At 37.1% G+C, this 26,232-nt stretch overlaps 1 protein-coding gene across 1 annotated transcript; it reads left to right on the top strand.

Moving 5' to 3' along the window:
- The first annotated feature begins 1,605 nt into the window (after window positions 1-1,605).
- On the top strand, window positions 1,606-24,561 carry tub (TUB bipartite transcription factor). Its single transcript, XM_044099860.1, is given in 13 exon segments — window positions 1,606-2,124; window positions 8,136-8,187; window positions 10,070-10,121; window positions 10,124-10,186; window positions 11,836-11,973; window positions 12,536-12,688; window positions 14,933-15,054; window positions 17,558-17,749; window positions 17,874-17,986; window positions 19,934-20,048; window positions 20,570-20,668; window positions 20,785-20,956; window positions 22,815-24,561. Coding segments are annotated over 13 exon segments (1,443 nt in total). The 5' UTR covers window positions 1,606-2,086; the 3' UTR covers window positions 22,949-24,561.
- The last annotated feature ends 1,671 nt before the right edge of the window (window positions 24,562-26,232 follow it).

Raw genomic sequence — 26,232 nt, 5'->3', positions numbered from 1 at the left:
ACCAAAAAATGTAAAAAACAAAAAAATATCTTATGACAATCTATATGAGTGAAGGAGTGAATTTCAGCAATAGTATTTAAGAAAACTATAAACGAGTTTTTCATCTTAATGGTTTACAAATCATAATTCACAGCATGTCTAATCAATGTTGGCTCTAATGTAAAGAAGGGATTTTAGTTTTTATGGTTTTATAATTTGAATAAAAGTAAATCTGTGTTCAGCATATTATTATTAATTTGAGAGCAGAGACATAACTCTTTAATATTGCATTGAGTCATAAGTTTGAAGACACACATGAACTTTGGCATCATCAGTCATTTTTCTTACATTGCACTGACTGTGCAAAGGAACAGAAACAATTATAAGGGCACAACTGGCAGTAAGCTATAACTAATATAAAAACATCATTATGGTATAATATCAAAGGTTGTATGTTACCAAGGTTCTTAGTTCTTTTTTCTCTTTTTTGGCAAATAAATGCACAATTTATGTCTTGTGACAGTTTTGAACACCATCGAAGGATTTGTAAGTCTGATAAAGAGACATGAGGTAAATTATCTTTTATTTTACGGAAGAGATTCTTCTGTGATAATCCCAGCAGCCTGTTTAAGGATTTGTGGGGGGAAATTTGTGTAGCTTTAACACATCAGGATTTGGCTCTGATTTAGGGCTCATCTGGCTTTCACAGCTATTTAATTTTCTTGTTGGTTTCATTTGGCACTCAACCTCTAGACTCAACAAGCGTCGTTTGTTTAAAAGCATGAATAAATAAGTGAAGAACAACTAAGGTTGCATTCCAAATTAAGCATCATAGGGTGAACTTATGTTGAGCTGCACTGTTCTGATCTTGGAAAAATGAATTTTGCAGTGTAAGAAATAGCGCCTCTCTTTTTGGTGGTTTGTGTTTGCTTCAAAAATTTTTAAATTGAACTCAGTAATTAGTGGAGTTGTATGCTTATTTAGGTAAGAAAGATCTTGCTACTGTTTTGTTTTTTTATTATTTTTTTTTACTTGAGAGAGATCAATACATGCAGCAAACACAGTCACAATGAGCTTGCTTGCTTTACAGATCTGACATGAATTGACTCCTTGTAATCTAGTGTCGTTTCAGCGAAGCTGCTCTGTTTAACTGCCTATGGATGGACTCCTGAATAACCCAGAGAGCACAGTAAGGAGTGTGTGTTTGTGTAGAGACAGTGAGGGGTGGCAGAGGGAAGGCGGAAGCAGATGTGTGCGGAGTGAGGTTCTGAGCTGTGGCACTATCACAGAGTGCCTTTGTCTGGCTGTGGAAAGTGCTGAATTAAAGGCTGTTGGCACTGGTCAGCACACTCATATGCTAATGTCCCTTTGCTGCGAATAAATAAATTATGGCCCAGAAAACACATCCCAGTCTCTGCTTCACATGCCTTATGCAGCACAGATCGGTGTGCAGACTGTAGAAAGAAAGGGTGGAGGGTAGCACCAGAATAAGTGGGTGGCATGGTACAGAAATGGTGTGGTGGGATTATCAAAGAAGCAAAACAGAGGTCAGCCTCTGCTTCCCACTCCCCTTAAAGTCTTCACTTTCACTGCTGCTGCTGCTGCAGGTGATGCTGCAAGACAGATAACGGGAGTTTGATCGGGGCAAACAGGCAGAGAGCTGGATTTGGATTGGGAATAAAGGAGAGGAGGAGGGGAGATTTAAAGGGAAAGGAGCAGAGGGAGATTCTGACTACAGAGTGAGAGCGAGGAAAGAGAGCCAGTGCAGAGAAAGAGAAGAGGCAGCGAATGGAAGAAGAGAAGAGGAGAGGCATTGACTGGAGGCACACACATGGACGAGAAGAATTTATTTCATGTGCTCGGCGTGCAGCCCTGAAGGGAAGCGTGCGGCCGTCAGAGTGGATTTTTTTTTAAATCATCCACCGCGCCACAGTTGCAGGAGAAGCAGAGGTACAGAGACAGGCTGGGAGCAGAGAGCTGAGCGCAGAGGATGAACAGGAGATGCGGGCTCTGTGGCTGTGATCGCCGTGCTCAGACCTCGTAGCCACTCTCGCTGGTTGTTGCAGGCCGTCAGCCTTGCAGAGACGGCAGCAGCCGTCGACACAGAATGAGCTCCAAGCACTCCTCTGACTGGATTCCCTACAGGTACCGCAGCGCATTCTCGAGAGCATGTGAAAGGAACATTGCATTCATCTGCCAAAGGAAAATCTTTGTGTATCTGTGTGATCGTTCAGATGTAAAAAAAAAATAGGAAAGATGAGAGAAATATAAAAGTGATAAAATCATAGAGTGGTGGACATTTTATTCATTTCTTTTTTTTTTTTTTACTGTTTAGCGAAAAATCAACCCGTATGAAGTAAGTTAGAGTAGATTGGCAAGAAAAATTTTTCTGTTAACCTGTCTAATTAATTATATCAGTTCTGGTGTCAAAGATTTCAGTTGCAGTGTTACATTCATAGATCTCCATGATTTTTGGTTCATTTTATCCTCTAAATCACCTGGTAACTTCCTTCCATTTTGCATAAAAGTGAGATGTGTGTGTGTGTGTGTGTGTGTGTGTGTGTGTGTGCGTGCGCATGGGCGTGTGTTGGTGTGTGTTGTAAATGCCACCTGGAGTTTTACTACTGCAGATGTTGCACTCTTGCCATTTGTACCTGATAACTAAATGATTTTTTTGGAAATGACAAATAAATTGGAGCCTTAATGAGCTTACTGCCTCCCACTGTCAAATCCGTAACTGTTCTTATCATTCCAAGTGCAGTCTGCTGACTCTTTGCTCTGATTGAGAACCTATTGCCATGGTTTCCCCTGCTTGCTTTGATGCCATTGGCTTGTGGTTGCTATAAGATACGAATAGTATCTGTGTGTGACTTTATTATGAATTTAAGGTTGTGTACAAACCTGTCTTTAGGCAATCACCATATGACACAGGAAAAAAAAAAACTCTATAACTCCTCTTTTGGGAACGTCTTTTCTTAAACAGCGGATTAAAGAGATAACTGTTTTCCGCAGAGATGATATTAACAATAATGTTAGTTATTTTTACGCCGAGATATTTGTTAGCCTTCACTGAGCTTCATTTGGAGCTGCCTCTAAAAATGCAGGGACCTCTGTGCAGAGGTTAAGGAAACAGCAGCAGTCTGTTGCAAACACAGAACATGCATTCACAGAACTGACCAAAACGATGGATGCATATCTGACAAAGGCACACAAAGAAGGGTCCTCTTTGGACAGTCTCTTCAAATTTACAAGACTAGCATTTTTAGCTTTTAAGAGCTAAATCTCTTACTCTGTGGTTTGGAAGATGAACTCCCAGCTTTCAAGGACAGGAGTGAAAAACATGCCTCAAGTCCTATTTTATTAAAAATATTTATTATCTAATGTGACTTTCTGAAAGAAATCCCATTTATTTATGCCTTCTCTCCTTCAAGGCCAATTTACATCTATGCAATCCTCATCTGATTCATTTCTCCTTTACACCATCAAATTTCAAGGTTGGCACCGTGCAAATGAAAAATTAAGACCACTTTTGAGTCATGCAGTGACACATAATGTGTGAAAACTGGTGATGTAGGTACGGCTGTTAGGAAGGTGCCTGTGAAGTCAGACTTCCACTATTTCAATTAAATTTTTAATGGATTCAGAATAATTTTCTTACGTCCAAATCAACCAAATTGTGTGTAATTTAGTTCAGATTAAAGAAACCCTCCCCTGGCGGCAGAACTCTCAGCGTTTATGCGGTTTCATTCTGCACATAAGAACCACTTTAAATGTTGTGAATACTCGATTGGAAACTTTCGGGTTGTTCTGCAGGCCCAGTCAGAACAAATAAATCTTCATCTGTCAGTGCCATATCACATCCGTATACTCAGCGTGTCCAGTTGGTGTTAGATCCCATGTACAGCTTCCGTTCCCAGATTATTTCAATCAACCTGAAAACCAGTGACCAGAGACTCTTTTCACAGTGAGAGGTGGTTTGACCTGTACCAGTGGAGTCACGTTTGTGTCATTATCTTCCCGTCTGATGCCCATTTTCACTGTTGATTGCTTTAATTGCAGAAACGGAGTCCTTTGTTTGTCAGCATGTGTGACAGAAAGTGGGCAGTAAATACATTTTTATTGCGACTGCGTGGGCTTTTGTCATCTGCAGCACGTTGAATATTTACTGACCAATGCTTCACCTGAGAGACTCCACCGCTTCTTTCATGCTTTGACCGTTCTTAAGAACTACAGTAAATAAACCTTTTTTCAAAAAAGGGGTTTTTCAGATGCTTCGGGTATTTATTTGAAATGGACAGAATGAGGAGAAACTCATGATTCTTATGCAACCAGTTTACCAGCCTGGCAAACCATAAAGCTAAGAAAACTAAGATTGCTTTCACACCAAAGACCCAGTAAGCTCAGGGGACTCAGTTCAAATGGGGTTGTTATATCCTGCCAGTTTGACCTTTCTTTCATAATACAGTTAATCAAAGGAACTAGACCTTTAGAATAACATATTACCCTCTTTGCCTGTAGTGGCGCTGAGAATGCCAAGAAGGGCATCTAGTTCTTCATACGAAGACAAACTGTCCTTTTCTTCTCCTGAACTGCTGCTTCATCTGAACATGTCACGTATTTGTGTATATTATTGGCAACAATACATTTATCTAGGCTATTTAACAACACAAGCATTTCTTTCAGTTGCATTTACTCACAATTCCCCGTTATAGTTTGCTTTCTGCATTTGGTTTACTTGGAGTCGTCAGATTGTTTGACAGACCAGAGTTTGCCTCTTTGAGTTTGAATACACCTCTACACCTGTCCAAGTGAACCAAACTTTCTGAGCCAACGCACTGGGGTTTGACTCAGCAGGACTGGTGTGAAGAGACACCAACTCCTCTGCTTTCAGTTCAGCATTTCATTCTTTTCCAGATTTTCTCTGTCTGCTAGAGCTTTGTAAAAACAGAAGCTTGCTTGCTGTTATCACAGCCCCTTTCAACTCATTTTAAATTACAAAATCCCAGGCTAACAAAAAGAGGGATTTTATTATTTGAAACACTTAATTAAAAACAGTTCACAATCGCTTTCAAGGAGAAACAGAACATATTGTGCTATACAGACATGGATTGTTTTTTACAGATACATCTGGATGTATTCTTCCACTGGAGGGTAACATCTGCAAAATATATTTGTGTAAAACCAAAGGGACATGATTAAATACCGAGATAGTTTAAGAAATAGCAACATATACAGCTGCATTGCCAGATTACATAATAAAGCAACATAACCAGTAAAAGTTAACTAAAAAAAAAAAGATGAATTCTATGATAACATGTAAACCTGATGTAAAAAGTCTGTTTTTAACCAGAATGTGTGTTAAGAACAAGCCAATTCTGATGGAGCTGATGATGGAAAAAAAAAACCCTAACATAATTTCCCCCATTCATCACACATCAAGGGACACCTCCACCTCGCAGTCTTTCATCTTTTCTCCCCTGCTCTGGTTCCTTCCCTCTGAATCTTCTGCATAAATCTTTTTAATTAAAGCCACTGAGCTTTTTTCTCAGAGGCCTCTGCATGAACAACGACTGAGTTTGTCGCTGGTGAGTGAAAAGCTCTGAGGGAAAAACTGGATGCAAGGAGGCAAAAAAAAAAAAAAAGTCTAATCACTTGTGTTTCATAAATATCCTGTTGTTTCATTAATGAGGGCAACTGTTTTATTTACCTAATGCAGACTTTGACAGAATACTAGAAATGAAAATGTTCTGCAGGACTTTGTTGTTCATTTTCATGTAAAGACTAAAATTTCTCATGTGCAGGAGCTGAATAGACTTTGTCATGGAAAAAAACAACTATTGTAAACATTTAATAACTACAGAGATAAAGCACAAAGTCTTATAAATTAAACGCTGTTCTTGTCTGCAGGGGGAATCTTTAACAACGTTATAGTGGCATCAGTCAAAGCCTAACTGCTTTGGTGGAAAACACATAGTCACAAATACGTTCATAATTAGATTTTATTGTCATTGTGTTGAGCTTGATCTGTGTTTTTTTTTTCAGCCTGATGCCTCTCATTGAGTCCTCCATGTGCCAGCAGCACAGACAGGCATGTGGACAAACTCTAACATTAAAGACACATTAGTGGATAGTTTAAATTAAAAGCTGCTCAAACAGGTTTTAACTAAACATGTTTGAATTCAAACATTTTAATTTCTGTTTGAATTTAAACAGAATTAAAGGGAGAGACTCTTTAGCAGAGTTAAAGAGTCCTTAACTCTGTTAAAGAGTCTCTTCCTCTTTAACAGGCAGAGACAAAATGTCAAAGTATCAGAGCTCCTCACATTTTGCCATCTTTATGAAGGAACTTCAGTGTAAATGGGGCTTTTCTGAAATATTCTGCCTTCAAGCTGTGCTCACAGACGAGGAAACATAATTTTTTAAAGAAATCCTTATCATTTTAATTCCCTACGCATGTCACTGCTCTGTGTTGAAGCTCTGAATGTGAGGAATCGGGGCTGAGTGCAAACGATAAAGAGGATGGCAGAAAGAATCTTGTGAAAATCACTATTTATGCGGAATATATTTAACAACTCTTTCATCTGATGTCACCTGAAGCAACTGTGGATGGTTAAGTGAGGGAAATTAATCCTAAACAGAAAGAAATCAGTAAGAAAAAGATTCTCATAATCATTTTGATACAAGATTTTCTTCATTTTTGGTATTGTGCAAGGATTTTATGGCTTTGTTTTCAGCTATGAATTGTCATCATTTTGTCTATGAAGGTAGCTGGTTTGTAAATGTCATTATTTAGTTGACAACATTTTGTGTTAGTGTGTGAAGTGTGGGATATATAGAAATGTAAAGCAAAGAGGAAATAATGGTCATAATGTGCTGCTTCATGGAAAATCTTTGAACAAAATTAGCAAATCAAAAGCATTTAAATACAATTCGTTGGCGTTTCTGATACCCTGCAAATTTTGCCTTTGAGATTATTTTTTGTAGTAAATCACTAGGTGTTCTTTTCTCAAATTTAACAGCCACTTCCAAACTGTCTACTTAGTGTTAGAAAGTCAAAAGGGCAAAGAGCTGCAGCATTTATCTCAAATGAATCAACTCTGCATTTAAAGACTTTCTATTTTGCATAATTATGTGTGATTATAAGTCCTTTAGAAGGTTGTTATGCTTGGCTGACAACAGCATAACAGTATAGCAGAAAGGCCAACACTAGTGGTCACCAATTCACTTTTCATCTATTCATAATCTTTTAAATTATGTTTGATTTCCATCACCGTGTCCATAGACCGTCCATTTTTTTGTGCTAATTTCTTCATGTTTTTAATAGGTTAATAAAAGTTGTCTTTGAGTAAAATACATAAAAAGTCAGTCAAACACAAATGAAGACAGAACATTTGTTTTTTACAAAGCTCAGATTGGATATGTGTCACATTTTCCACATGCGTTTAATTTTCTTGACAAATTTGTGAAACCTTCCAATTCATCCAATATTAAATAATGCCAATGACACGAGTGGTTTATTGGAAAACTATAATTTTTCGAGAGGACTGCTGGGAAGAGTTCACAGTGTAATTGATGTCATACTTCCTGAAAACATTTTTTTTTTGAGTCAGCAAATTGTATTTGTCATTGATCCAGTGCATCGTAGAATTGCATTTATGAGCGATAGCAGATACAAAATACAACTCAGATGAGGGATTATGTTGAGTCATGGTTGGACTGAAGCCTGTGTGCTCTCCGTTAGCCTGAAGTTTGTCTATTCCCTCTGTTCTCGAAAATATATTTTTGAAGCATTCATACATAAGTAATGTATTTAGTAAATACAAATAGATTTTTTTAAACTTGTATTTGCATTGTTCACGGTAATGTATTCACTCACATGCACCACTCTGTATTTATATACTTTTATCCACTTTCTTACATTGATTCATTTGTACCAGGATTTATAATTTGTATACGTAAAAACATTTTCCAAAATTAGCTTCTGGAAGATTTTTAAGTTGCTTGATGATCAGAAACATTTCTGTGTGACAGAAAACTAAAAACATAGAACGTTTTTGTTTGTTTTTTCTATATCACTGTTCATGAACGTATCTTTGTTTTATAGTAAGTTCTTATTCTAGCCTGTTTTTTTTTTTCTTCTGTTCATTTCTCTGCAGCACTTTAGACGATGAGGGGACAAACCTCCGACAACAGAAACTGGACAGACAGGTGAGCCTCTGATGTTCTCACAGCTCTGATAAAAGAGGAAAAACAAATCAATCACAGCAGGACAGATTTATCATCAAAAGCTGCTACTGCTCCATCAGTCAACTTCGAGTCAAAACCCACTGTGGATTCTGTTATCTTCCTAAAGGGCTTTCTGATGAGATGGTTTGTGCTTCTTCAGCACAGAAAGAAAACAACACGCTTGGTGGTCTTGAGCCACTGCCCACATTAAGCCTTTCATTCTCATTAAATGTTTTCTCAACAGGCATTTTTTTGTAACACAACAGATTATAACAGGACCATGAGTCAGAATTGGAGAGTCCAGGAATCCTCAGTCAAACTGATGTTTGGCAGTCAGAAAACTGACACTGATGTTGTTTGCTGTGAGCAACACTGTAACCTAACACGCTCTCAGGCAGCCTGTCTAAACAAAGTAAGGAGCTTTGTTTATCAAAGCTTCCTTAGCAAGGAAGAGAAAATCACTGAATAAATACATTTTGAGTTCTTTGAATTTTCTTTTGGTTTCGTCATATTAAATTGATGGGTTTGCACGCGGCTGCTTCACTTGGCATTTATGCAAGTTGACTTTGTAATTTGAATAACAGAGATGAAGTTGTATCACTTCATCATTCCTTTGCATTCTGACATGGCTCCATCTATTAACTTTCTTTGTACCAATGTGAATTTAATTGTAAAGAGCTTTGCAGGATGATGTAGAACAGCTAGCACTCTGTGGCACATTAAAGGAACAGACATTTTTAGAACATATAACCATCCATCTATTTTCTGCATGAGCTTCTCCACTCAGGGCCCTGGGGTGCCACCGCTCATGTTCAGCCATCAAGAGGCAGGGTACACCCTGGACAGGTTACCAGGCCACCACAGGCCAACCCAGAACCAAATTAATTGGTTTATTTATTGTGTCCCTCCCTTTAACTCAAATATCTGAGAAGCGGAAACTTACAAAGCTATGACATCATAACTTGGGCTTTCATCAGTAGCTAAATGCCAAAATAATCTTTATGTATGCAAACTTCTGATATGAAGAAAGCAATAAATCTCTTTCATTATTCTGGCATTTAGAAATAATGTTGGTTAGTTCTATTTGGTAAATTTTAATCTGATTTCATGGGAGAGAGGGAGAAATGGTAATGTGTCTTTTTATAGAAACATTTATGAAAGCTAATTGTTCATACAAAGCTATTTCTGCTTAGTTTGTGATGTGATTTAGTGTTTTTCCCCCCATAGTCTTACAGTACAATCTCACTTTTTTCTAATGGAAACCTTTAATAATTAAATAGTTCTAGTTGGGTATAATTAGTCCTGATAAAAGCCATAGAATCCATTTAGCATCAGATCATTTGGTTTGACAGCACATTTCCAGTCAGCTGACATTGTTTCTACATCTTAATAGATTTGTTCCAACTTGCATTTAAGCAACTCAAACAGCTCACCAGAAAACACTGATCAGCAGCACTAAATCCTCTAGCATACAACTAGGAAGATCTTTTATGTATGCAAACTTCTGATATGAATAAAGCAATACATCTCTTTCATTATTCTGGCATTTAGAAATCAAGGTGCTTCCTCCAAGGATTGCTTTGGTTTTTTTTTTTTTCTTCAAGATGCTTGTAAAGACTGACTCTGAATTTTAAATGTGCAGATAGCAGCTTAAAATAACTTCCACAAATTCCTCCTGCATATTTTTTATTTATTTATTTTTTGCAGAAGGTTAGGGTGTGGTAACCTTTTGAAACCTTCTTTCTTTGCATTCCATACCATACAACTCAATTGTTAACATTCGTAAAATATGGGTTATTTGCCTAAATTGTTCCTTTGTTATCTGATTTCTGGTCCGATGATGCTTTTGTGTTCAACACCTCAGCGAGCCCTCCTTGAACAGAAGCAGAAGAAGAAAAGGCAGGAGCCTCTGATGGTCCAGAAGAACAGGCCCCGCTGGTGGAATCGTACCTCAGCAGCAACAGCAGCACCATCTACCATGGTGAGAAAACCCAAAATGGTCAGAAACTCTCCTGCTTAGAATTAAGCCAGAAAAGATGTAATCTTCTGACATGATTATCAATTCCAGTTTCATAGATAGAACTAGAAAACAGAACAGATCATACATTTGGTCTTACAGACACAGATTGGTGTTAAACCGTTTACTTTCATTACCATTCTATGAAATAAAAATGAGGAAAACTTGAACAGTTAAATTAAAATGGAAGGACAGAGAGCACAAAATCAGTAGGTTTAAAAATTCCTCCTGCATATTTTTTTATTTATTTTTTGCAGAACATTGGCTGATCAAACAGTTGAAATAGCAATTATTATCTTCCAAAATTAATTTTCTAATTTCTAAAAGGATTAGAGAAATTATCTCCAAATGTTGGCGGCAGCTGACTGTAATGTCAGGATGCTCACGCGAACCTGGTTGAAATGTTGTCAGTAGAAAAATGTTCCAGTCTCCTGACCGTGAAATTTAGCATTAATAATGTGAAAGGAAACTTTGAAAGAGGCCAAGGATGTTGTATGCTGTGATCTTACAAAACTACTTTAACATGCCATGCCAGGAAAAGAAAAATATTTGGGGTGGGGAGAAAAGAACTAAAACTTTGTGATGAAAGCAGAGGAAGGTCTGGAACAATCAGACCTTGTTCTTGTGAAACAGCAGTGGAAATTTTTCACTGACCAAAAGAAAAATGAATTCATTCCCATACAGGGAAATTGGGACACTAAAAATCACAACATATTAAAATTAAAAAATCCATTACAGACTACCTCAAGATGTAAAGCTGCAGATTTTCTAATAATCAAGCAATCGCAAGAATTTTACAAAATGAACATATTCCAAAACAATGTTAAACTCTCATCAATTTTAAGGTTGTTTTTAGAGCTGTGAAACATTTGCAGGGTTTTTTTTAATTTTTTTTATATATATATTTATTAGGTTTTCAGAATATAACATACATGAATCATACATGAGAGTATAAGTAAATATATATGCACATATACACGCAGACTTACATATCCATACATATACAGTATGTAACAAAATTCTGTATGAAAGCAGTATACTCTTATCAATCCAGTAACAAAAATAAAGATGTACAATAACCGAAGAAAGAAAAAAATTTGCAGGGTATTTTTGACAATATGTGAGGTGCCCAAAACGTTGTGCTAATATAAAACAAAAAGCGATTATTTTTATTTTATGCACAAAAAAAAGCCAGCTTGTAATTTTATTCCTTTTGCATGGAGGTAGCAATAGAATGACTTCAACTTACATTTACAGAATCTTTCCAGTCCAAAGATCTAGTTTCCTTCAGTCTCAAGGAATAAGGAAAGAAAGAAAGAAAGAAAGAAAGAAAGAAAGAAAGAAAGAAAGAAAGAAAGAAAGAAAGAAAGAAAGAAAGAATAAAAGAAAGAGAGAAAGATACCTGTCTGATACTTGTAAATAAAATCTAATTATAAATTGTAAAAGTGCTGCTAAAGAAGTGAATAGTTTTAAGCTTTGCTGATATATGAGAAACTACAAAAATATTATTTGTATAGAAATATTAGACATAAACTAATTTTCTTTGTTTGTTTGAAATATCAATTTCCTGAATTTTGCAGTCCATTTCTGTTCTCCACCCAAATGTTTTCCAGTGCAAGATCCTGAACAGGAGGAGGTGAAGGTGATTTCGGACGCTCAGCTGCCTCGCTCAGCCAAAAAGGGCAAAGCATCGGCCAGCTCCACTCCGCAGACGGGCAGTGAAAAGAAGGAGAGGAGGGGCAAACATAAAGGTTAGCCTACCACATTTCAAATTAACAGGCCATGAAATATATAACATTATGACTAACACTTAAAGCATTTCCTTACTACAACTTACTGCTGTGTGCAACAGAAAAAAGTAATTTCCATCCTGTTGCTTCAACTGTAATCGTTGTCCTTGGATCCTTGGATAACAATCACAGTTGAAGAGCTGAATGTTCAAACTACTCCTGGCAGCAAACATAATCAGTGTAGCCTTTCTGTTTTTTGGTCTGTGTCTAAGCTCTGCAATGACATGTGACAGGAAGACTCATTAGAGGCTGAAACATTATGCAGATCAAAGATCACAAGTTTGCAAATGTCAGTTGTAGATTTGATGTGCATCCTAGATCACTTACCTGCAATTTCTTGTTGTTTCTATCTATCATTAGCAGCAGGTATTATAATATTGACATGCTTCTGCAGATTTCCTGGTTGAGCAGAAAATCTGTATTTCAGTTGCAAAGATGTTTTGCTATGTGAAACAGAAATGAAATAGTTATTATTGAGAAGCATTTTAACAAACTTTGCTCTTGGTGAATGATGACGTGGCAGCGATCAGCAGCCCGGCTGCCCAGCAGGACGACAGTCAGATCCAGATCCTGACGGTGGGCCATTCTGCCGCAGAGGAGGGCGAGGCAGAGCCAGTTATGAGCTGCACTCAGTCACAGAGTAAGCAGGACCTTCGTGTCACCATGCTGAAGAAAGGTAAAACCTCTGTTGTTTGGAAAGTCTTTAATGACAACCACAGCATTCTGGTTCACTGAACTACTGGACAGATCATCGTCCTCACAACACACTCTGAGTGACATTGAATCTCTCAACAGCAAGGAGCTTATTGAAATCCAGAAAAATGTAGATTATTCTAATTATTTGTCATTTTGTAATTCCTAGCACACTCAAATGACCACTGGAAATAAGCACCAGTCCCCCACATGACCCAGCAAGGATAAATGGTTATAGACAATGGATTAAAAACATTGACTGTGCAGGTGAAATTAAAGTGGGGCTCTTAGACATCATGTTGAGTTATTCATTTTCTCCTTGGCTGACCTCTAATATTAGTTGTAACAATCAGCAAAGGCTCATATTTTTATATAAATAAAAAAAGACAGTTATAAAATCAATGACATTTTTAACATGAGGAACAAATGTGCAGAGTTCCTTAAGTGTTATGTTTCTATAATTGTCACGTGTCCAAATGAGCACCTGATAAAAACCCATCTAATTCAGACCCTGAAGACAATACCAGCATGGTTGTTAGGGTTGAAGGGAAGCCTAACATTTTTTTCAGCTGAACATACACCGTACACATAAAGTCGAAATAAATGGGAGCAATTACCAACCCAGGGTTTCCACTCTTGATGTGTGACGAACTGCATTAACTCGGCCTCAAACGTCTGTCTGATGATAATTGTCTCTCTTCTTTTCTCTCATCTGTCAGTCACACTCCTCATCTCCACTCTCCGGCTCTCATTAGGGAAATAGTGCAGTAGCAAGTCCACCAAAACAAAATGTAATATTTTTATTTTTTATGTGATAATTAGGTCATAGGGAAAAAAAAAAGTATTTTATAGGCACGTTGGAGCAACTGGTAAGCAATGCTGTTTGGTAAATAACGCTCTGTCTCTTTTGGTCTTCTGAGAAAGCACAAGTCTGTGTTTATCCTGAGGCTGCTTCTCTTATTTTTGCAAAATTAAGCACATGCCCACAGTAACGTGGATAGAAATGCTGAAATAATGTTAACACTGGAAATAAAACCCATTTTAAAGTGGAGGTTGTTTGTTGTTTATATTTATACTTAGCTAACTGAGGCGTTGAGAAACACTCTCTGATTTTTACTAGTTTCTTTAATGTTGCAAACAATCCCAAGAAAAAGACTCAATTGTTTTAAAATAATAAGTAGCTGTGTTCAGAATGTAGAACATTAAACAATAACTTTAGCGACAGTCGAACTGAAAACCACTTGCTACATTAATTATGTTACAGACAAATTGTTAATTTGCAAAAAACTTGACCTAGGACCCCTCTTATTTAATATCTATATAGTCCCACAAAGACAGTTAGAAAGTCAGCCTTCTTTTACCTGAAGAACATTTCCAGGTGTTCTAGCAACATGTGTTTACCTTTAGATGGATAGATTACTGCTACAGTGTTTTCACAAGTCTTCCTAAAAAAAAATCAGACTGCTTCAACTGATCCAGAACGATGACGTTCTCACTAAAGCTAGGAAGATAGAGCACATTACACCAGTTCTAAAGTCTTTACACTGGCTTTGTGTAGCTCAGAGAATGAATAAAAAAAAACAACTGTTAGTTTATAAGTCACTGCTTTGCACCGCAATACATTAAAGATCTGCGATTGTTGTACCAACCTTCCAGACCGCTCAGGTCTTCTGGTTCAGGTCTTCTGGTTCAGGTCTGCTCTGCATCCCCAGAACCAGAACCAAACGTGGAGAAGCGGCATTCGGCTTCTATGTGCCACAAACTTCCAGAGAACTGCAAAAGAGCTGAAACACTGACTTCCTTTAAATCTCAACTAAAATTTCATCTGTTTATTGTTGCTATTGAACCATAAGAAACGAAACATTGACCAACATATTTGATGTGTATTGTTGATTTTGATGATGTCACTCATAAAAATATAATGTTTGTTGCAGGTTTTCTCAATTGTTGACTGCAGTATGTGATGTCTTTTATGACTTTTTATATTCTTGTTTTTATGATGTAAAGCATTCTGAACTGTCTTGTTTCTGAAATGTGGCATACAAATACATTTGATTGATTAATTAATTACCACATTTAAATTAAAGCGGGTAGAATATTTTTTTTAATGCTGTTTAAGATGCTTTCAATTTTAAATTTTCTCCACAGCAATAAGATTAGAGTGTGCAACCCTGCTGGTGATTTTTCTTTCATTTTTCATTTTTTCTTTTCTGTTTGTGTTCCAAAGGTATTTCCAGCAGTATGAATTTTGATGAAGAAGAGGACGATGACGATGAAATTAGCTCAAGCTCTTCACAGCTCAATAGCAACACAAGACCAGGCTCTGCCACCAGCAAAAAGTCATGCAAGGTAAAATGAATTTCCCTCTTCACATCCTCCTTATCTGCTGACTGTCTGTCAACTGTGGCACATTTGCCATAGACTTGTGAATAATGAGCTGAGAGAATGCAAGTTCATTACGTTGCCCAGTTTCACTCCTAGCAGTTTTATGCTTGAAGTTCAAGAAATTGAAAATGAAAGTTTAATATAATTAAAGCCACTTGCAATTTCTGGACCCATCATTTGTGTTTATTTGCTGTACTGATGTTTTCTCAAATCAATTGGCAAGATCTTTCAGCTACTAATAACCGCATAATTGTGTGACTCCAGGAAATAAAGTAGTCTTTAGGTCCAGGAAACACACTTGAAATACTGAATACCCCTTTGAGATTACTGTAATCTGGGAACGTACTCCTGAAAACAGCTTTCCCCAGCACAATTTACATCAACACTCCCTGTGTTTCATAACCTTAAATTGGCAAGTTTTTCAGCGACTAGACCATGGGAGTCCACCTGTAGTAGTCAACAGCCTGTATCCTGCCTGTTTTAGATTTTGAGTGATTCAAGAAATATAGTAATGATTCCCTGCAGAACCTAAAGACACAATAAGGAGGTAAAATAAGCCATTGATCCAACTGTGTTGGAGCATGGACACATCTAAAAGGTGCAGGACTCCACTCGGAAACCTCAAGATCAAATTCATAATAGAGACTTAAAATGGTTAACCCACAGCATTAATTACATGTTGTAATTATGAAAATAGATGTAAAGGCAGGTCTGGCATGCCCACATTTAAATGAGTCTTTGTGTATGTATGAAGGGGAATGTCATCTCAAATTTATGACTTATTTTTATAAATAAAAATGGATTGCTGTCCTTTTGTAAAAAAAATAAATAAAAAAAATAAAAAAAAAAATTGCCAGATGAAATAGTTTTGGATTTACAAAGAGCAGAGCTGTTTCAGTTTTACAGAAAACGCAGGAACAATATTTACTGAAGACATGTCACAAAGGTGGAATCAATCTCTTATTAAACTTAAACCTGTCTGCATTAAATTGTGCAGATTGCACTTAACTACAGAATCTTCACTTTCGGAGTCTAATAACTAGAAGTCAAACAAACACACTGAAGAAGATCTGTCCTTACTGTGCTAATTAAGAAAGGTACACTGAGGATCTTTGTCCCACTTACCTTTTGTCCTGAGACTGAGAGAACACAGAGGTGTCAAGTGAGCACCCAGTAATGGAAACCAAATGTAAGAAAAAGCAGATCATTTCTTTATTTCTTATGTTAAATTAGGACAATGACATCACTTACAACTGATTTTTCTTCATTCTCATGTAATGGGAACATATAACTAGTATAATATTTTTCTAAAGGATAGGTATAATAATTTTATTACCTGAAAAATGTTTATATCAAACATTTTTATGGACGCATCACACTGTGCTAGGAAAACGTTTTCTTCATCTCTTTCATCATTTCTTCAGTTTCTTGCTGAAAAGAGGTCGTCTACATACTGACATATAAACAAGAGCAAATTGCTCCCACCTGCTGGACCTGTGGAGCCTGCTTTGTGAATCCAAGGCAGAAATACAGCAAATACCAGGAGGAAGTCAGTTACAAAAAGTGGAGATTAAGTCGCTTCATGAATTTTCCTTCAGAAATGTTTGACTCAAAACATTTATTTGGATAAAAATTTGTCAAGATCAGTTCAAATGCAGTGCACATTTGAGATCTTATAATTTAATTGTATTTACCTCGCAATGTCTATGTAATTTAATTCAGTTTCTTTAGTCTTCCTTATCATGTAAAAATAGAAGACAATTACTGTAGTAAAATTCTTAGACAAAGAGTCTGTCAGTCAATTAAAGTAAAGCTGAAATTTAAGAAAAGAAAACGAACAGGAATAAGTAAATAATGAAATGGCCAACTAAAACACAACTTACATTAGAAGAGAAGAAGATGACGTGACGTGAGTAAAAGTGATTAGCATTAGCATTGATAATCCATTTACACCCTTGTCCCTTAGAGGGGTGAGGGGGGTTGCTGGTGCCTATCTCTAGTGAACGTTTTGGGCGAGAGGCGGGGTCACCCTGGACAGGTCGCCAGTCTGTCACAGAGCATTAATAATGTTGATCTAAAATCATGTAGTCAGATAATCTGTGAGTGCTGCAGGCCCTAAGGATATTTACTTCCTTTGGAACAATAAATTGCATGTTTCAACATTTGTAAATGAAAATGATTCATGTTTGGACATTGTGTTTCCAGCTTTCACTTTCCGTATTTTCTCTCTGCTAGTCAAATCTTCATCTTCAGTCAACTCAATCTTCTTTCCTTCACGTGATCTTTATTTTAGGCACACTGTGCTCATTTTCTGTCCCTGTGGAGAGTTTGATCTTCAGACTCATTATGCCATTTTACCCTGTTTTAACAAAACTCCCTAGTGACATATTCACCATTATGACATAATCACTCACCCGACCACCATTTCACTACCATTTCACCCTCAGTGGGCTGCTGTCTTCCACAGGAGGTGGCCTCAGCACCCACTCCACCAACAAATGAACCTGCCATTGATGTTGAGGATCTGGAGGAGTTTTCTCTGCGACCCGCACCGCAGGGTGTCAGAGTAAAATGCAGAATCACCAGGGACAAGAAAGGCATGGACAGAGGAATGTATCCTACCTACTATCTTCACCTGGAGAGGGAGGATGGCAAAAAGGTGAGAAGGCTGTGAGACGAGCATTTCATGGAGGATTGTGTCAGGTTGTTCTTTTTGCTAAAATGTTTTACAAGTTTTTTGGGGGTTTTTTCTGTGTGGGGGTGTCTGGCTCCATTTTTCTCAGGTATTCCTTTTAGCTGGAAGGAAAAGAAAAAAGAGTAAAACGTCAAATTACCTCATCTCCATTGACCCCACTGATCTGTCTCGTGGAGGGGAGAGCTTCATTGGAAAACTGAGGTGAATTCTTTTAAAACATGTTGCACTACAAAAGGGGATGTTTTGCAGCATCACACAAAATTACCAACACACTGACATTACATTAACTGGCAGCACTCCAGCCTGCATTTAATGGTGCAAATTTTAAAACCAGGGTTTCTGGGCGGTGTTGGAAAAACTGGAAAAGTATGGCATTTGTTTTCTATCTTTCCGCATTTGAAGTATGGGTGACAAGAAAATAGAATCTGAAAGTGTATTTTTATTTTCAGACTGTTTCCTGTTGCACTGTCAACATGATATTGCTAAAAATAAAATATTGTATTTAGATCTGACCATTCATCTGTTTGACTTTCCAGCAGTCATACAAACAATTCCTCCAACCATTCATCCTTTCATTAATCTTTTTATTCATCCATTTGTCCAACCATCCATCTGTTCATCAATTCTTCTGTTTATTATTCATTTGTGTGCCTTCCTTACAGGATTTTGTTGTTGTTGTTGTTGTAGTTTCCATATTTATAGACTGAGAATGTCTGACGTTTGAGTCTGAAAAAGTAGGGGACGTTGAACACTGGAAAACTAATGTCTGGTTGATTTCATATCTCTTAGTGCTAATATAAATTAGCTTTTGATCATGGCAACTGGACATAGCATTTTTAAGAAGCCTTCATTAGTGGAGATTAATGTGGCTCGTTCATTTGGTTTTATCAAAGAAGCTGCACAACTCTGAAAAATGTGACTAATTGCAAGTCATTGTTCTTTGTTAAAATGTTCAGTGATCTGTTGATTAATAGTAATTATTACAGCCTTGGATTGATAGGACGTTGTACCGTGAACCTCAGAGAGAACATCAACCCAGCGGCTCCATGGAAACTCAATCATATCTTTACGCATTTTCATGGTCAGAGGCGGCCTGACCGCTGCTCAAACCTCTAGACTAGATCTACAATCCTTCTTAAATGATTGAGATCTATTCTTTTATGAACTGTTGCATTTAATTTCTCAGGGGTTCTTGTGAGGACTGGCCTAAGGGAGGTGTGCCTGCTAAAGGAGACTTAGACTTTGCTTTTAGAACTGTGGCTATGAAAGCAAAGTTTTAGGCTTTGATTATAACACTTCAGAAATTTGATTCAGTTCAGGCTTTGTGTGGGCATTCAGATCAGATTCCAGTAAAATACATTGAAGTTGCTTGGAATGTTACAACAAACCTATAATGTTCTAATTACAAGTTATAACATGTGAGAACACTTACAGTGAAATTAGAAATGAACACTTTTTCAAGGCTTTTTAAGCTGATGTTAATATAATTGTTAACATGATGGCACCTTTTAACATTTTTACAGCTTTTGTAATGATCCTACGCAGCATTTTTAGCTTTGAATAAATACTTATTTGTGGCACCAATATACTCCAGCCCTTTCATGCACAGTGGTCACTACAGCACACAGCTACATAAAAGTAATTTTCTTGTGTTTCTTTATGTTATAAATACACAGAGACCTCTGTAGTGTACACTAGTGCATCATAAAATACACAATCAACTACTTCTGCAGAATCGCAAAATTATAGTTAAATCCAATATGGCTGACAGACAAATCCAGTCCCTCTAACTGTAGAGGACCCTGGCAGATAAAAAAAAGATATTGTGACCTTGTAACCCCTGAAGATCAACACTACTGATGCATTTTCCAAATAATAACTTTATATTTGGAGAAAATTACAACTGATCACCTAGAAAAAAAATTGTTTTTACAATTATTTTCCCCACTTTTTTTAAGAAAAACAAAAACTGTTTGGAAAGAAATCCTGACATAAAGAATCATAAGTCATGCATGAAAGGACTAGTTACATACAGCCTCTTGGAAATGCCACCTCAATTTCCACCTGAATTTCTCTTTAGATGTTAGTTCACATCAATCACACACTAAATCTTGAATTAGACTTGAATGCATGGTGCTGTTTTTGCAGGTCAAACCTCATGGGAACCAAGTTTACTGTTTATGACAATGGTCTGAACCCCATGAAGAGCACCACCAGCCTCGAAGCCAGCAATCTTCGCCAAGAACTAGCTGCCATTTGCTACGTGAGTATAAATATTCTGAGAATGAAATCCAATGGTTACCCGATTTTCAATTATGCAACATTTAATATTATGCAGAGAAAGAGGGATGTGAGATTGCAGTAATAAAAGAATTACTAAAGTTTTTAATGATTTTACTGTTATGCAACTAAACAAGGCTCTTATTATGATCAACTTACCCTTAGTATAGGTACCGGTATATATCTATACTAAGAGTAAGGTTACAGTATGTTAAGTTCATCCAAAACCAGCTTTATCTAAGCAAAAATAACTTTTTTTATATAATATCATGAACATATTTAAATGTATATTTATTTAGTTTTTTTTTTGGGGGGGGGGGGTTTCACCCCAAATTCTAATGTAGCAGATATTTGCAGAATGGATAATAAATCTAAATCTGTCGTTTTAAACATTTTATTTTAGTATTCTATTATTAAGTAGGATGCTACATTATAAACGTAGCGCATTTTTGTTTAAGCATGCTTCTGTTGTATCTTTACCAGTTTGTCATCCATTCAATACAGGAAACCAATGTTTTAGGATTCAAAGGGCCTCGCAAAATGAGCGTCATCATTCCGGGAATGAACATGGACCATGAGAGGGTGTCCATTCGGCCGCGTAACGTAGGTCTCGCTGCCGCATATGTGCCTAACCTATCCAACTCCCTGTAATAGTTTTAGAATTGATCATAAATCTGAAATGGCTGTTTCTGAAGGTGTTTGCTTGCTGTTCATTTCAGGAGCATGAGTCATTGTTGGCCAGGTGGCAGAACAAGAACACAGAGAGTGTGATTGAGCTTCACAACAAAACACCTGTGTGGAATGATGACACTCAGTCCTACGTTCTGAACTTCCACGGCAGAGTCACGCAGGCTTCTGTTAAAAACTTTCAAATCATTCATGACAATGACCGTAAGAGCCAAATGTTTACTTCACTTTGCATTTGGGGGATGATACAAATTCTCAGTAATACATTGAGAGCATAGTGTTCAGAGTTTGATTTTCTTTTCGTTGGCTCACTTTACAGAGCGGGTATTACCACAGGGCAAATCATTTTGATTGAGTAAATTTAGCAATGAGGGCAATAAATGTAACAAATTAAAAAGATCTTGTGACGTCAGCAAAGCTGTTCCTGTAAAAAGCAACATTGCTGAACAGATAATAAAATAGACATTAACAGAACATTTTATTTGCTGTGAAAGGCTTTATCAATTAGTTATTCAGGGCTTTTGTGAGACAGCCGAGGAGAAAAACGTGTAGATAACAACAAAATAAAAAAAATTAACGAGCAAAATAACTTTCAGGTGAGAAAGACAAAGCACAGCATCACTTCTTTTATCAGATTCAAAATGAAGAGAAGCAGCCTAATGCTACTAATTACATGCACATAATTGATCAGTGAAAGTGACCAACTCTGTAAAAGGCTGTTTATGCCTTTGAAAGAATTAGGGTTATTTTCTATGTGACCTTACCAAGGACATTGTAATTGCTTTTCAATCTGCAAAAACGGCTGTGGTTATTTTAAAGTTTAGTGAACTTGAGCATCCTGCTGTGATAAAGATAATTCACAAGTAACCTCAAGTAGCACAATTCTCTAAAACTCTTCGTCCTCACACATCTCAAACGTGACAGCCATCAGTTTGTTTCTTAACTTTTGCGTCTTGCCAGGGGAAGGCCTTTTGTCTCTGAAAAGCATATGGCAGCACAGCTTAGGTTTGCATTTAAAAATATTTTTTGCTCAAATCAAATGCAGTTTAAGCATAAACATTTTGTGACAACTCTTGAGCATGGTGGAAGAGGAGTCATGATTGGGGTTAACCAGGAACCCCACTGTATAGGAAAGTTTTTTTTTTTTTTTTTTTTTACATTCAGATGGGAGTCAGTCTATCTGTTGGCTAAACCTTGGACCAAACTGGGTCACCAACAGGACAGTGGTCCAAAACACGACCAGTGAGGTGCAATAGTAAATTGGACCAGAAGAAAAATAATCCAAGGTGCTACAATAGTCCACTCAAGGTCATGAATTAAAATGAAATTCTTTGGAGTGACCTTAAAAGAGCTGCAATTTACAACACATCATGTGTTGTAAAAAAATCTTAGAAACTGATCCAGAAATACAAATGGCAAGTGTTAACTACTTAGAGCTAGTTTATCAATCTGTTTGGGAATTGCGTATATCTAATCTTTTTACCTAAATTATAGGTTTAGATTTTTTGGAAGATGCTTTCATAAATAGAATGCACATATAGGTAATACTTAGTGGCAACGTAACTTCCACAATGTGATACATGCAGTTGCAGGAGCAACAGTCAATTAAGCAGAAAGGAAAGATCACCAGACACAAAGGGTAACATTTAGAAAAAATAAAATAAAGCATAACACTTTGCAGAGTTTGATAGTGATTGGATATACACATGGCTGGTTGTCTTGCTTTGCCGTTGTCCACCACATGGAGCTCAGTCTTTACAACACAGTGTGAGATGACACAAGGTGTGTGGGTGTCTTTATTTACCCACTGGTTCCAACATGGGGCCTCTAGGACATCTGCATACCATATGAACAACACTGTCACCCATCCTCATGCAAGCCCAACAGACATCCCAATTATAATAAACCCAAGTATTGGTAATCGTGTTGATTGATTCTTCAAAGCATCCTCTGTCTCCTCACTTTCACTCACTGTTGTTACTGACAGTTTGAAACTCCTACGGCATAAAATAATTTTTTTATGTCAGTGTTGATTGAGTAAAACAGACATTTTCTTTTCCAGCTGACTACATTGTGATGCAGTTCGGTCGTGTGGCAGAGGACGTCTTCACAATGGACTATAACTACCCAATGTGTGCGCTGCAAGCCTTCGCCATTGCCCTCTCCAGCTTCGACAGTAAACTTGCCTGTGAATAAACTCAAATCTGAGGTTCAAAGAATAGATGATCTATCTGTCCTTAAGGGCTGCTTGTGTATCCCTCGGGTTGGTTTGAGATCTTTAAACCACCCAATGTCCTGGAACTCCTGCATACTGCGAAATACATTGTGGGCTTCAAGTCCTCGGTGTCTATGTGTGCCTGCGGTCGAAAAGGGGTAAATGGTCATAATCTGTGTAAGAAAACAAGCACAAAAAGTAATCCACTGGTAAAATCAAAGGAATTGGTCTCAACTTATATTGTAATTTTGTATACTGCAACTGCATTATAAAAACCTGCACTGTTTCTTTATGTAGTAGATTTAGAAGTTTAACATTTCCTTACTTGTACATTTTAACCAACAGGCACACAAGAGTGTGTTTGAGCAACTCCGTGTATTTTCTTTCTGTAGTCTACAGCAGAGTCTCACACAGCCTTGTTGTGCATGAATACTTTCCGGTAGATCAAAGATAACATGCTGATCAGAGTACTTTGTTATTTTCATATTTCATGCATGGTAATTTTAGTTTCTGCAATCATTTGTAACAACTTCATCGGTATTGGCTGTTTGGTGCTGCAAGCATTAATCGCCATTGCAAAAAAATAAAAATAAAATCACTTACTTCCAAAAGAATCAATTAGAGACTCCAACTTGAAAAGGGTAAAGGCATGTTACACAGTGCTGTCTACCACATATTGTGTTACACTGTTCAATGTGAATGTACAGGATGATGGTGCACTTTACGTTGAATTATGTAATGGAAAGATATTTTGCTGTACATACTTTATTGTGCCTTTGAAGATGAACTCCAGTTTTAAAGTTTGGCCACAAAATGACTTGAACTTGAATTAGTATTTGTGTTTCTTGCCATCCTCGCGTTCACTGAAGATATTTCTCAAAATTTTAGTTTCCCTCAGACATGTTCAGAATGCATGAACACATTTGGCTACAGAAGATTCAATATGGTTTATTCCAAAATTTCAGACCGTCTATAGGTAAATTATAATTAGCTTCAGTCTGCTCATTTCCTTCAAAGTTTATTAACACATAATGACCTACTGCCAACAAACAAAGAGGGTGAATCCACCTTTTGTTTGAACACATATCTTTTCTTGACATTTTCATGAACTTTATACTCCATTAAGGAGTTTAATACATTCCTCATCTCACTGGCAGTAAATCAATGTATCACACACTGCTCACATTTTTACTCAAAATATTTGTCCTCTTGTTTCTTCTAGGGCAGAATCTCTTTTTGTCAAATGTAAAGTAGGAGATTTTCTATTTTACAACCATTGAAAAAATATGCTGAATGACAGCAAAGAACAATTGCTGATACCGCTATTGTTACTGTGGGTTCTGAGATCTTTAACAAATGTGCTATTCTTGTATTCAGTTGTGTTATATTAGAAATTTCTATTTCCAAATGGTTGATACTCTTGCTGTAAAGTCTGCTTTTCTCATATGTGTCCAGGACTCAGAGGTTCTGTCATTTTCCGGTTTCAGTGCTCTCATCATTATGTACAGTAAATGGTGTACAATTTTACTCTGGTGGTATAAAAAAAGTCCTTTGATCATGAGAAAAATAAACTTACAGTCTGTCAAGTGAAATATTTTGGATGTTGTTGATAATGCTTTTAGGAAGTTGAAGTATGAGAGCAACATCTCTTCATACCAGTAAAATCACAAAAGTCTGTCATATTCTGGTTTTCAGCTACCATTTTTTTGATAAAAACCAGAGCATTCTCACTATGTCACAGATTGTAGAAATGTCTGAGACAACAATGCTTGACTTAAACCAAGGATATGAAATCACATTGTCACTGTTGTACCCTGATTTCAAACCCCTCATCTGTGCCACTTTCTTGGTGTTTATATTTCTATTTGTATTTTAGTCATCAGAGGGTCAAAAACATAAAGGCTGCTAATTTTTTATTTAAAGGTTTTATTGGCTCTAGTGGCCTTTATTTGATAGTTAATTGACAGGAAATTGGGTAATCAGAGAAGGGGGAAGACATACGGCAAAGGTCACCAGGCCAGAAATTGAACCCGCAACAGCCGCGTCAAGGACTAAGGCCTCCTTATGTGGGTTGTCCTTAACCACTGCGCCACCGCAGCACACCCCAAGGCTGCTAATTTTGTTCTGGTCCTTGACCATTCAAATGTGGCTGCAACAAGGAACGATGTTTGAATTTGTATTTATTTCAACTCGACATATAAAGGGCATTATAAATAAAATTGGTTATTAGTGTAATTATTATTATTATTATTGTATCTCTCTATATAGATATTATCAAATAGCAAGGCTTAGTGCAAAAGCAGTAATGTTCAACTTGTAAAAGGTCATAAAAAGTATAGGTAACTGTACCTAACTGCAAGATTTTTGCATTGCAATCTTACTTTCATGTCTGAAACACCCCCCTATGTTGATGCAACATGATCAGTAAAAATAACATTGGAACTAAAACAAGAGCTGAAATCATCTGTGAAGACAGAAACATTTTTGTGACTGCAATTAAAATGCCCAGCTGTTGCTGGGCATTACTGTTAATGACCAACTAGAACGGGAAAACCAACCACAATATGTGTGTCTAGAATTAGAGGCATGTTGCTGCAGGTTAGAGTAGTAGCAGGTGTGTGTTTGAAACCATATCCACCTTATTCCTGGGAGGCTTAGTGTGGAAACGATTATGGCTCTTACTTCCGGCGCCCACCGGAAGTAGAAGTATTTTATTGTTATTTGTAGAGTTTTTCTAATCTATATATTCGTGATAGAAGTTACATCTCTCTTTTCGGTTATTGTACAATATTTTGTAAAACTTGTTTATGGTCATGCCTCTGCTATCAGGGAGCTGCTCTGTACAGAGGATCGTAATTGTGAGTTTAATCACGGGAGCGACAGGAACATTGCGGTAAGTTTTGTAACGTAATGACAGTGAATTAGCAGCGCTGCTAGGAGCTCGTTTCTCTGAAGAACTGGCAGTAATAAACAAGAGAAAAGCAGCGAAGCTGGTCAGAGTTCTGAGCTGCAGTTTTGTGCCGACAGTATAAAACAGCAGAACTACATAATGTTAGCTTGGTGTGATGTGAATTTTCATTTGAATTTAACAAATATTGAAGTTCGTGAAGTGGCTGCAGCAAGTGTGTTTTATCATTATGTTTGGGCCAGTAATAAGTTTCTATAAGACAAAATAAAATATCTGGGTTTACTTTGTCCATCAGAACCAGAACCTTGAGGTTCTCCGTTGCTGAGTGTCACTGCAGATCAGCGGAGAAATAACCGC

The sequence above is a fragment of the Gambusia affinis genome, linkage group LG02 (genome assembly GCF_019740435.1).
Source record: "Gambusia affinis linkage group LG02, SWU_Gaff_1.0, whole genome shotgun sequence".
NCBI lineage: Eukaryota > Metazoa > Chordata > Actinopteri > Cyprinodontiformes > Poeciliidae > Gambusia > Gambusia affinis.
Note: the sequence above shows the minus strand (reverse complement) of the source record. Positions and strands in the feature narration are given on the sequence as shown.